The 12,915-nt window shown below is 37.9% G+C and overlaps 1 protein-coding gene across 28 annotated transcripts in view; it reads left to right on the forward strand.

Moving 5' to 3' along the window:
- CLASP2 (cytoplasmic linker associated protein 2) overlaps window positions 1-12,915 on the forward strand; it is a 146,751-nt gene that overhangs the window by 54,474 nt on the left and 79,362 nt on the right. For 24 of the 28 annotated variants that reach the window (XM_055710468.1, XM_055710471.1, XM_055710469.1 and 21 more), the window contains one exon: window positions 1,523-1,669. In XM_055710468.1, the coding sequence (XP_055566443.1) occupies window positions 1,523-1,669 (147 nt within the window). Of the gene's footprint in view, window positions 1-892; window positions 1,009-1,522; window positions 1,670-12,915 lie in introns of those variants that run through there. The other 4 variants (XM_055710489.1, XM_055710491.1, XM_055710492.1 and 1 more) reach the window with 3 other exon arrangements.

Consider the following 12,915-nt stretch of genomic DNA (forward strand, 5'->3'; position numbering starts at 1 on the left):
CTGGTTTGCTGCGTCTTTAATCACGAAGATTTGTTAGTGCAATGCACAGCTTTTAGCAAATGCTGGAAAAATTTGCTAACTATAGCAACAGTGATCTCGGACATGTTAGGTGCGGGGTGTTCTCTAATATTTGATAGTGCTGCAAATGCTGTTGGACAAAACCTTGCTTTATCCTTTTAGTGAAAGGTGCCTTCCTTTGGGAGGCTGTATTACTAAATATAGTTGACATTTCATGGGAGCAAGTTCTGAATAAGCAAAAGGTAAATAGCTACCATTACAGAGATGATAAAGCTTTGCAATTAATTTTAATTTTTTTTAGAAATGGCAGGTTTTAGAGCAGATAACATACTAAATTGGTCTTTCATTACTGTCGTGCAGCTGTGTCTCAGCCTCGCCCATTTTATTTATTACAGGAACCACAGGGTGACATGTTTTCCATGCTCAAGCTTATAGATAAATCTGTTTTCCATGAGTGGGTTGAGAAACTTATGTTGTACTGTTGGACTTTGTTGGGTTGGTGGTTTTTTTGGAAGGCTAAATATTTTGTATTGAGACTGTTTTATTCAGTCGCTAGGGATGAATTCCTTTCCTGATTAAAAATACACAAACCTGAAATGACAGGAAAGGGGAATACAAACCCCAGACTATTGTCTGCCCGTCTAATTTTTTTAATGAAGGATTGAAATAGTGGCAAATGCTCTGTGTGGGAATGAATTTATTTGCATGGAGAATTTTCACCTTTTCCTCTGGCGGTGGCTCCCAGAAGATGATGTCACCTTGCAGCTCATTGGTTGTGCGGCACCTAGTGCGGGGAAGGCAGAGAAAGATGCCGGCACAAATCTCAGTGGTGGATCTAGGGTGTTTGCGAGCAGTTTTTGATAGAATCTTTGATTAGTATTGAGAATTTACTGCCTGTGGCCATGTGAGGTGCTGGGTCCGTCCTAGGGTGAGGGGATTGAAGAGCTATCAGAGGAATGAGGCGGCTGATCTGCAAGAGGATCTGTGATTGTAAGTTGAAAAATCTGGGTGGAAGGAAAGAGATAGGGAGTGCTGGTTAGACACATTGTAGGAGGATGTGTAGCAAAAAATGCATGCATGAGTAAAAGAAGAAAAGGGAGAAGCATTTGCCTTTGGTAGACTGGGATGATAAAACATTATATTGAGCATTTCCCTTTTTCCTTTATGGAAAATATTCAGAAATCAGCAAAAATATTCAGTCTGTGCACAGATATTTTCCTTTTGTGGGAATGAGTGCATAGGATTCATTTTTATGCCAGGTTTTATAGTGGTTAATTATGAAAGCAAAATAATACTTTATAGGAACATAGTATGTAGAAAATGCTGTTTATTTGTCATTGTCATTTTATTCCTAGGTCAGAGACAGAGGACAAAGTGATAAATATTTGTTTTTATTTATGCATTTTGTGTATTTCTGTGACATGTGAAGAAAAACAGTTGATTAGGAAATAAATATACAACCATTTTAATAGTTGTACTTTTTATTTAATGTTTCATTTTCTAGACAAAAGCTTTGATGATGAAGAGTCAGTGGATGGAAATAGGCCATCATCAGCTGCTTCAGCCTTCAAGGTTCCGGCACCTAAAAAGCCAGGAAATCCTTCAAACAGTGCAAGAAAGCCAGGATCAGCTGGTGGGCCTAAGGTTGGAGGTAATGTAAAGCTATTAAGATTCTTATCGGTGTTCCCAGAAACCTTGCCAGAGCAGGCACAAAACAGGGAACTTTGGAAGGTGATGTTTAATTCATGACTGCAGTATTTTTGCAGAGCTGAGAACAGTAAAGGACCCCGTTTTACATAATTATTCACATGTAAAGGTGTATGCACATGTCTGGTTTTGTGAATGTACATTTAGCTTGTAAGGGCCTCTCATAAATAAAATTAACATTTGGAGATAGCGGTTGTGGTGGTGAAATGAATATATGGGTGTCTGTGATACTGAGTCCACACCTCACTGCATATGTAAGTACAGTGTGAGCTTCTGTAGTAGGTCTGTGTGGATGAAATTTTTACTGTAGGTCTGCACTGGCTAGAAAGGACTACCCATTAACCATACATCTCAACAGAAGTGTATATTACAACAGAAGTGTATATTATCATTTCTTAAACTGCCAGAGTATTGTGAAATTGGTTGTGAAAGATAAAAATGGAGGGCCAAAACCCTTGCCAGGGTTTTTTTGCTTGGTAGGCTTCACAGCAGTATAATAATGATGCTTACTAATTCTAGTCTTCAAACATGGAAGTAGGCATATTTATTTTTTTTTTTAGGGCGGGGGTAATTAACAAAAGCAAGTGTTTACTGCTAAAGAAGTGACAGCTTTTTTGAGGGTTCATGTATGCATTCAAAAAAATATATAAGTGGAAATATATCATGTTTCGGGTATGGCTTTTTTATGAATAATTGATTCTTTCCGTAAGGAATTTTTGTAGGAGTAATTTCTTCATGTTCCTATTCATGTAACATTGCCTCATGCAAACTGCAAAGCAAGGATAAAATTTGGAAATGCAAAAAAAAATTGCACATGCCAAACAAGCTGCCTCAAGTATTTTTGTGTTATAATGATATAGCCAATCTTTTGACAGTTTATTGTTTTTCTAATGTGATCTTCACAATTCCTAATAAATTGAAAGATTTGCATAGGGTGGGATCAACACTGCCATAGTATAACTCAAAATAGATAGCATACCATCTAAAAGACTTCCTAAAGGAAGTTACCTCTTGAAATTGACTCTTAGTATTTATTATTATGATTATTATTACACAAATAGGTAATAATAATAATATCTCCTTTAATCTGAAGCATGTCGTTCTTTGCCTGCAAGACTAAGATACATAGTACCAGAACTGAATGCTCAGGATTCCAGTTTCTTTCAGTATGTGCTTATTTTAATAATATTTTATTAAAATTAAATTTTTAAAATGTAAAATTGTTATTACATGTAGACTTTCACTTTACATGCTCTGCAGTAAAAACATGGAGATGGGAGAGCAGGGGAAGGGAAATAAGAACAGAATAACCACTCAGCTGATTTTTCAGTTTGTCTAAAAATTCAGTAGTGAAGGAAATTAAAAAATCCCAAAATTATTACATTTAGTTTTCCTTCTTCTATATTGCCAAACTTCAAAAATTAAAAGGAAAAAATACATGAAATAAGGACAAAACCAAAGCATGCCAAAATCGGAGCACTTCTGTCGATCCTTGTTTTATAGTGTCTCCTTTCAACTCTGGAAAATACTGTGTGTTCACACGCGCATGTTTCCCCTCCTTTTTTTATTGTAAGAATTTTGAAAATTTAGCATTAAATGTTTGGCTGGGCTTTATAATGTTGATTAAATTGGTCTTTTAATGCTTGTCTATATGTGCATCTGTGGTGTGGTTGTGCAGTCTGATCAGGTGCTTGACCATGGAGAATTTTTGCCTTAATATTTTTTAGGAGAGATGTTATGCCTTGTATTCTTCACCGCATGGATAGAAGGTGGAAATTTGTCTTCCAGTCTTCAATTGTTCTCAGCGACCTCTACTTTTTTCTCTTGCTGTGTTCCAGGGAGAAACTTTCACATGTCTGTTAATCTCCTTGTGCACAGAATTGCTTCATTACATAAAATGATATGCTTTCTAGTTAAATTTTCTTGTGTTTTTCCCTTCAAGTTTTCCTTGAGTTGGACCTTGATCTTTTCTTTTTAGCATTTTCAGTATGTCATCATTGATCAGCAAGGCTATTATTGCTGTTTGCATTTAGGGGCTAGTATTTGTCTTCATTTTACTCCTGCTGCTCATTATTTGTATCTTTCAATGTTTTTTTCCATCTCCATACCTGTTTTTTTTTAAGGTTACCGGTGTTTAAACTAGTTCTGTCTAGTAACAAGACTCCTAGCAGATAAAAATATTAAATATCTACACTGAGAGCCTTACCCTTCTGTGTAGTATTTACAAATCCTGCATTTCCTAGCCTAATAAAGAACATCAGTGTAGATGCCAAAAGTGTTTCTTAAACAAGTCAATTAAGTCATGGTCTCTTCCAGAAGTGAGGAGTTCCCCTGACATTATTCATATGAACAATACTAGGTTTGACGAGAGGTCTGTGTAGTCCACTATCCCATGTGACAGTAGTCAGAAATGGCTGCTAGAGAAGTGTACATGAACAGGGCAAGTGTCTAGAAGCACACTCATTACAGGACAAATTGCTGTGTTTAGAGAGCTTTATTCCACAGAGAATCATGGTCTGTGAAGACTCCAGTTAGGTCATCCTGTTACACTTACCTTGAGACTCATGGGTGTTAATGGCTGCAAAGAAACTTTGGTGCTCTTTCGCATTCATTTTCTGTAGGGTCTGCATTGCAGGTGCCTGCCTAAAGGACACCTGAGATTTTTCTCCAGCCTGAAAATTGACATCTTTATGGAGCAAAGCTGTGGTTCTGGAAGTTGTCTGCTCTTGCTGAATTATTAAGGCTCTGCCATATTCTGCAGTCCCAAATCCTTCTGCTTGCCAGTGCATTCCAAGCCCATAATCAGTGGGCATGTAATTTCTCACCCTTCCCTCAATAAGCACTGGCTACAGGTATTTCGGGCTCACAACTGCTTACCTTGTGGTTCTGCCATCTGTTGATTCCGCCATCTGTTGGTCCTGCTTGCCTAAGTTTTCTGATACTTTCATACCTTGGAGGAGAAAGTAGCAGCAGCTCCATTAACTGTGTGGCTTTTTCTTTCCTTTTCACAAAAATTTCCAAAGTCATTGTCGGTGACATGCAGCTGAAGCAGTCCTTTGCTGCAGTTTCTTCCCTTCAGGCTTCTGTGACCAGGCAGAATTGCTAGTGCAGGTAGAAATTGTTGAGCGTAGGCTGAGATTACTGCAAGTTCTGTTCATTTAAGCTGCCTTTTATATTCTAGAGATCCTTTTCCTAGGATATTGCTTTAGAAAGACGTCTTTTCCTGTCAGTTGTAGATGACAATAAAATACGTAGAAATTTTTCCTGGTTCTAAAGGAGAGTGGATGCTCTCCTGTCTTGAGGCTAAGAAAAATTAAACATCTTAGCCATGCTGCTTGCTTGCTTTCATGCTGTTATTTGCTGAATTATACCTCTGATGCATGTGTGCTTGGCTTTTCGTTATATACTCCATGGGGATGTTTCTTATTGAAGAAATGGATAATTTCACCACTGACCAGATGCTCTGTTCAAGTGAAAGCACCCACCTATCTAATATGCAAAAAGATATTTTTTCACTGCTACACACTTTCCATTTAGTGTAGGAAATGCGCTTCCGTGGCACTGGAAATGCAAAGTCATTGTCCAGGAAGGCAGGTGAAACAGGTTTGTACATTAGCAATGGCAACGGCCTACTTAGGCTGGAATTCTCTCTCCTGTGCCGTGAGTGACTGTGCAAGATATTTTCTTTTCCTGTTGGGAATAGGGATGGAAGAGCTTGTAGAACTTACGCATTTGTGGACAGGTGTGATTAACCCTGTAGAAGATAGCTTGCCAGAAAAGTACCAGAGCAGGCAGCCTCAGTGGTGTACTGCCCTGAGTAAGAAATCCAGCAGGCTGTTTCTCATCTGACATTACAGCTTGGAGGTGTTTCAGACACTGACCTTCTTGCTTAATGATGAATGGGAAGTGATAGGTCTTCAGCTTAATGGAACAGTGCTTTGTTTGGCATATTTTTTATTCCATGGTCAATACGTGTGCCTGAGTTAGTCCTTTGCCAGGAAATACGTAGCTGATCAGCTTGCTTCTGACAGACTTGCTTTCAGCTCTTCGTTTAAGTGGCAGAGCCTCTGGAAATAGCCCTTGGCTCCACGGCCTTCTCACTTGAGAGTGTGTTATGCTCTTCCAGAAATGGATATTTGTGGGCTTCTCCTTGGCAGTATGGCAAGCAGCTTTTTGATTGTAAGAGACCCCATAATTTACTGTAGAAAAAGACTTAAGCTGAGTATGTGAGCCAAACAAGCTGTATCCTTGTCCCTGTGCTGTTCAACATCTCTTCTAGGTCTTTGGCAGGTTCTCTTGCAAATGTGAGATCCCTGTTCCAAGTCTTCTAGGGAATTACTCACTTGTATATTATTCAGAAGCTTTATGTAATCTAGATGTTAATAGGAAGCCTCACTTTACCTCATCAAGACTAGCCTCCTTTCTTTTCCCAAAATGTCAATTTAAGTCACTGTTCCTTAACATGGATTAAATGTAGGAATGGTCGTATTTTGGTAGAACCATGTGACATTTGAAAAAGCTTGTTGATGAAACCCAGTTATGATGAATGTGTATATTAACTTGCTGTAGGGCTGGAACATTAATTTGTAGTGTTTTATTTTGAAATAAGGCAGACTTTCTACTTTGTGCAGTTAGATTTGTATTTTTACATCTGGTTCATTAGCTTTTTAAATCTATAATGTATGAGCCTATTAGGCTTACTATACATTGCTTAGTGTTTAACACTAATAACATTGTTACACTTTTTGAGACAACGTATGTTGCTTTAGGATGAGTCATCCAGTAACAAACCACCACCAAAGTGGATATTATTCATTTAAATGTCAGAATTATTGTAACTGCTGTTTAAAAAGATATTTTGGAGTAAGAATGTTGTTGATGCCAGGTATGAAAAATATGAAATGGATCTCCAAGGACAGAGTTCGTTGATTTTTTTCCTATTAAAAAAAGCATGCGTGCAAAAAGCTTCCCCCCATCCAACATAAAAATGGTGATGTTGCCTTCTTTCCTTAAACTGTCCAAAGGATCTGGTCCTCTGTGAAGACTGCAGCTGTGCCAAATTGAGGTTTGATGCTGGCATTATTTGAAATAACCCTCAGTTTTAGAATGGTCTTAATTTTTAAAGTTAAAAAAAAAAGCCCCCTAAAGTTTGATGATTGCTGAAAAGACATTAAAAATACCTCCTTTTATTTAGAAATCAAGTAACTGGAAAAACTTGGGTGAACCAGCTGAACAGTTTCAGCAAAAGAAGGCTGTCAGAACTATAACACCACCACAAGTTTTTTTTAACTACAGGAACGTATTCTTAACTGTAGGAAGCTATTCTCAACGTTAGGCAATTTAAGTTTAGTTTGTGTATCTGTCTACAGTGTGTTCTATCAGTATCTTAATTCTTTTTTTTTTTATTCTCAATAATAGCAGTACAGCTCCTTGAGAAGTATTAAAATGGTACTGATTTTCTTTTTTTGGCTCTATTACCAGGTGGAAGACATTTTGAAGTGTTTAGAGGCTTTAGTAGGAAACAGTTTAAATGGAAAGTTCTGCATAAAACAAATGTACTGAAAAATAGATACTGCCTTCTGAAATCTTAGCCACGTGGAGTTAACCTCATTGAAACTACATACTGGAATTAAGAAACATTTTTGTTAAGAGGGCTTCAATAAATGTGGGACTGTGAATACAACCTGTTACTCAATGGACTTGGAACAGCGTAAGCTCATGCTTGCTGTATTGATTATCTTCAGACTCTTGAAGACAGTTCTGTGTTTACTTGCACACACACAGAAAGGCTTCATAGTAATCAATGCCTAGGTGTGGTGTTTTAAGTTGTGAGTTCTGCAGAAAGGAAGTACAGGAGTCTTTCTTCTATTAAGTCTGTATCCCTCAGCAGGTGATTTCCGAAGTGCTGTATTAGCCATATTTGTCAAATGAGGATTTCCCCCCCACCCTCCTTGTTCTGTATTGGCCCTTTGTAGGACATAAAACTGCTCTGAGATAATCTTGGTCGGCATAGTATCCCTTGCGTTCTGTGCTACTTGCTTACCTTTTTGGGTTCCAGGTTGCTGTGAAATTAAAGGATTTTTCTGCAAGGTGCCAGCTGAATTTTAGCCTTTTTGTCTTTCTGATCAGCCTTGGATATCACTCTGAATTACAGGATTTGTTATAGAATGCCTGTTTGCTTCCTTGCCCCCACAGTGAATGTCAGTTCACTTCCATCCTGAGAGATCTTGCCCATGGAATTGCTGGGTTGCAATCCTGCAGTCATGAACAGCTGCTATTTTAACCTAACCCAAAATTCAGGGAAGTAGGGGGACTTCCAACTTTCCAGGTTATCTGAGAGTTGTTGGTTGGTGTTACTTACTGCCTGAATGGCACTTCAGGAGAGGGTTTCCTTGCACATGATCAGTGGTCTGTTCTCCCTGGCCACTATAAATGCTTGTCTGTTTCCATTCCTCTGAGAGATGCTTTCCTTTTCAGCTAGCCTCAGCAGGTGGACTGTTAATGAGGAATCTGAATGAAAATAAACATACATGATAAATAATAAATATGTATCTCTACACACACCTATACATACACCTTCAGGGAATATATGTATGATCCATAATTACTGTTCATTAGTCTCTGTTTTCTGTGAGTCACCCAAGGACAGTTGTCAGATAGTTCATACTACTTTAGCTTATTTTGCACTAATTTCTAGAAGCTTCATTTAGATTGTAGGATTTATTATGTTGGCTTAAGCATGATACGGTATCTGGTGGTTTTGCTCAAAGGGCTTATACTCCAGAAGTCAGCTTAGAAATGGATAAAATAGGAAGAGAGTAACAGTGGAGCAGAAATTGAGGTCTGGAGGTAAGAACTTACCACGCTGTGTGATCTTTTAACATATCCACCCTGTATTCTAGTCCCAAATGTACTTGCAGTCGTGGTAGTACCAGTCAGTGATGAGAATAAGAAAGACAACTCACCCCATGTTTAGTTTGCTAACCGTGATTCTTTTCGAGCATTAAGAAGGGGAATCAATGTTTATATTTTCATATGGGTTAATCCAGAAGGAAAAGGAGGGAGAAGGGTGGAGAAAGCTGGGCTGAAATCAGCTGACCCTGCCGCTTTGAGCCCTTGTGGACTGTGGCTGTGTTACAGACAAATCAAAGACAATCAATGCAAAATACGCATGCATTGCTGCTTTGCAAGGTAGCGGGCGTGCTCCCTCTTGATAGGGGGAGAAGTGTCTTAAACCTGTTTCATTTTGTTGGACAATTGCATATACTCTCAAATAAAGAAGCAGAAAATGCAGAAGCATAAGATGCAAATTATTTTTATAATTTTAATATTTTTATAATTTGAGTAGAGAATTTTCACCAAAGGTGCAAATATTACTTGAAACATGTCTTTAAAAGTACAGTAAAAACAGTACAGTAAAATCAAATCACTTTCGCTTTGTTTTACACTTTTGAATTTAGGAGTAAGAGATAAGAAACGTGTAGACTAAAACATGAAACTGTCATTGCAAACTACACAATTATAGGCAACATTAGTTCTTAGCGTTCTTAATAAAGTCTTTGTTTAAATGGTTTCAGAAAAGAATGCACAGTTGAACAGAAGTGACAACAGTAATGAAAACACAATTTTTCTGAAACTATTACACTACAACTCCAAAAAATTACAGCATCCCAAACCGGTCTTGTTTTGTGATACAAATTATGTATGATACACATGAACTGTTTGTGTTCTGGGATGTTCTCAGTAATTTGCGTAATATAAAATAATTAGTGCAATTTTCCCTATTTAGGCGTAAAACCGGGAACAAGTTAAACTACAATGTAAATATTGGTTAATAGAAATCTATATTAAAAACTGAAAATAAGACTAATGCTGTCATGCTCATAATAGCTTAACTTTAAAACTCACTGTGGTAGTGCATCACTCGCCAGTTGAAACTGGATGAGCCAGGGTCTCACATGTATGTTCTTTTAAGTATTTGTGAAAAATGAGTGCCAGCAGAGGAAAGAAGTACATGAGTGCTTTGAAAGATTACTGTGTGAGCATGAATGTGGTACACGAGTCAAATATATGAACTACCAGGTGAATAGAAACCAACATTAATCAGTGGTGAGATACGCTTAAAAGAATTTGGATGTCTGTATTCTTGCCGCTTATGGAACTGCGTGTTTTTCTCCACACCCAGGGTTTGGTCTTACCTAATATAAGCTATCCAAACCTTGTATTAAGTAAAAGACTTAATTTCTTTATTGTATAGTTGTCATATTTTCTGCATTCTTCACAAATAAGTGTGAATTGAATTGATCTCCGTAGCATGCCTGTGAAAATAAGACGTAGAATTATTAATCTTTTATACCCCTGAAACTGTGCTATATAGGAATTGAGGCTAGAGTTGTTGGAAGTGTATATTCGGTATTAGGAATCAGCTTCAAATACTACTGACTAAATTTCTGGGTGAATGTAATGTTCAATATACAATTCCGAAGGAATTCTCATGCTCAAGAGCATCTCCAGATTTTAAAGTATGCGTGCTGGTGCAGCGATCTTCATTCTCTTCAGTCCATATAAGAATTACAGCGTGCTTCCTCTTTGCGTGACTCCTGTATTTGCTCCTGACTGATGTGCCACACCTCAGGGACTGAGATGTGCTATCCTAATAGTTGAACACCTTGCACCAGCTTCTTCCTTGTAAGCATAGTTCACTCCTGATTTTTTTTTTTCCTTGTCCCTCCTCATCCTGTTCTTTCCTGGTGTGAGTATTGGTATGGAGAGGTCTGCTTAGCATCTCAGTCTGCAGAGACAGCACACTCACTTTCCTGGGTAGAAAGTTCTGTTCATGTGCAATGTCTCTGGCATGTAGGAGGAATATTTTAATGAAGCAGGTGTGATAGAGGTGAGATTTCTGGGGAAGTTCTCTAACCATATCCACCAAGTTTCTGATGTAGGCATGTAAAGTAAGGAAAAGAAGGTATTATGAAGGCATTTTGCTATTTTATTCAGTTTGTGCAGCAGTTTCAGATTGAATGACTTTCTGGGTGCCTCGGGGCAGTGATTTTTGGTGTTGGAGGAACTGAGGTGGACCGATCAGTTCAGAATGAATGTCAGTCACTGGGGCTGAACATGGCAGAATTCATCTGTCAGTTTCCTTTAAAGTGGGCTTTCTAGCAAAGGCTTTTCTGCTCTAAGTCACTTACAACTTGAATTGTTTTCTAAGCTGGTTTAAAACAACTTGAAAACTTTGTCCATTCAGGTTCTGCCATTAAAAAAAAATAAATAAAAGAAGAAACAAGGCTATAATTTGGGTTTAGTGTTGTATTTGATTGTAAAATATATTTTATTTCTGAAACTTATTTCAAAAAACTTCATTGAATTGTGTTGGAATAACTGAATGTGTTTACTGGTACTAAGTGTCTGCCCAGTGTTTTTGTCAAAGGCAGTTCACCTTAAGTCAAAGGCATTTTAGCTTAAGTTAATAAATCATGAACTGCAGTGGTTTAAGAGACTGGTACGTGTTTCTTCTGCTGTTCCTCTCCCCCCTCCTCTCTCTCCTGCATGCAGGTAATTACCATCAGACAGATGTGTTGAGCAACACAAGAAGGTAATCTCCCAGTGGTTTCCTGAGTTTTATTTCTGAGGTTTCTCTGGCAGGCAAGGTGTGCTTGCAGAAGCACTAGGAATATAGACAAGCTTGTAATAACAGAGAGGTTTTTTTAGAATGGGGCATTACTTGTTTTCAGATACAATTGGGTTTTTTCTCGGAAAATGGACACAAGGCGGCTGGAATTGTTGGTGAATGTCTAAACTAAGATCCCTATGGCTTTTCATAGTTTGGCCTTGTAAAGTTTTTTTGGCAGAGCTGTGGCAAATAGCAGTGTGATCACTTTCTTAACTTGTGTAGCAAAGCTGATAAGTGATGCTAACAGTTAAACCAAAACAACTAGGCATAAGCTGGCACAATTTATGCAATGAGCAGAACTTCATACAAGTTATTACACTAAATCATTTTATTCAGTCTGGTTACATCCATCCTAGAGGATTTACCGGTGTAACTACGTAAAAATAAGGCAGACTTACTTACAAAGAGGCACCTTGTCTGAAGCAGTTTTCACTGGAGCAGGTGCTACTACTTTGTTGCTCCCAAATGTTTTTCCAACTCAAGCAGGCAACCTGAAGGCATCTCTACTAAGTGACTATTAGTCACCTGATGAAAAAACACCTTTGTGCTTTATCCAGATACTTGAGTCTGAAGAACAGTTCTTTGCTTGTCTTGCAGGAGGTTTTTCTTCAGGTTTTTCAATTAAAATCCAAAGAGCAGTTTTTCAAACATGGAAGTAAGAACATTTAGAACATTGATAGAATTAAGGTAACACCACCAATGTTTCCTGTATTCTGTTATTATGTCAAGGTGTGTGTATACCATATAACAAATTGCTTTAGATGACCTAGTGATTTAACATGTAAAGGGAATTTTCAGAGATTCTCAAACTTCAACTACTTTTCTGAACATTTGGTTCATGTTTTACAGAAGCAGAGTGGTGAAAAGTGCATATGAAAAGATGTTATTCTGGACTGTTTGTTAGCTGTAGCAGTAATCTCATGATAGCTGGAAAGATGATGAGATTCCTTACTGAGCTACTGAGATTCAGTCTATACAGAGGACTTTATCGCAATCATTGTCTTAAAATTCACCTTTGTCATCTCAGAGGTGCTAATTCAGATCGTGAAGCACTGGTAACTTCCTCTCCTGCCCCCCAACAGGTACCATTTTAAAAGTAAGCTGTCAGTTGTATCAAACACTAATGAGGCCTGACCCGAGGATAAATAAGTAGATTTTGCTAAGACTTACCTGAGAACTACAGAAGATTCAGGAAAAATCCCAGTTTCAGAGACTAACAAATGGTAGAATGTATATTCAAATAAAGAATTAAGTATGACTTGTGCAACATCTGCCCGCTAGGAGTGGGAACAGAATTTGGTTATTGAGCACTTTCTCTGTCCATTGCAAATACTGTGCTAAAGAACTGTTCAGAAACAATTAGGTTTTGTGTCTTGGGTGCTGATGGGGATTCCAGAAATTGCTTGCTGTAATCTATTAATTTATTTGTAACTTGTATAGGTGCATTAGCTTTTTTTTTTCTATCAGCACTTCCTTGAGATTATTTCCCACCCCACCCCAGTGTTGGTGAGATA

This window comes from Falco cherrug, chromosome 4 (assembly GCF_023634085.1).
Source record: "Falco cherrug isolate bFalChe1 chromosome 4, bFalChe1.pri, whole genome shotgun sequence".
Taxonomy (NCBI): domain Eukaryota; kingdom Metazoa; phylum Chordata; class Aves; order Falconiformes; family Falconidae; genus Falco; species Falco cherrug.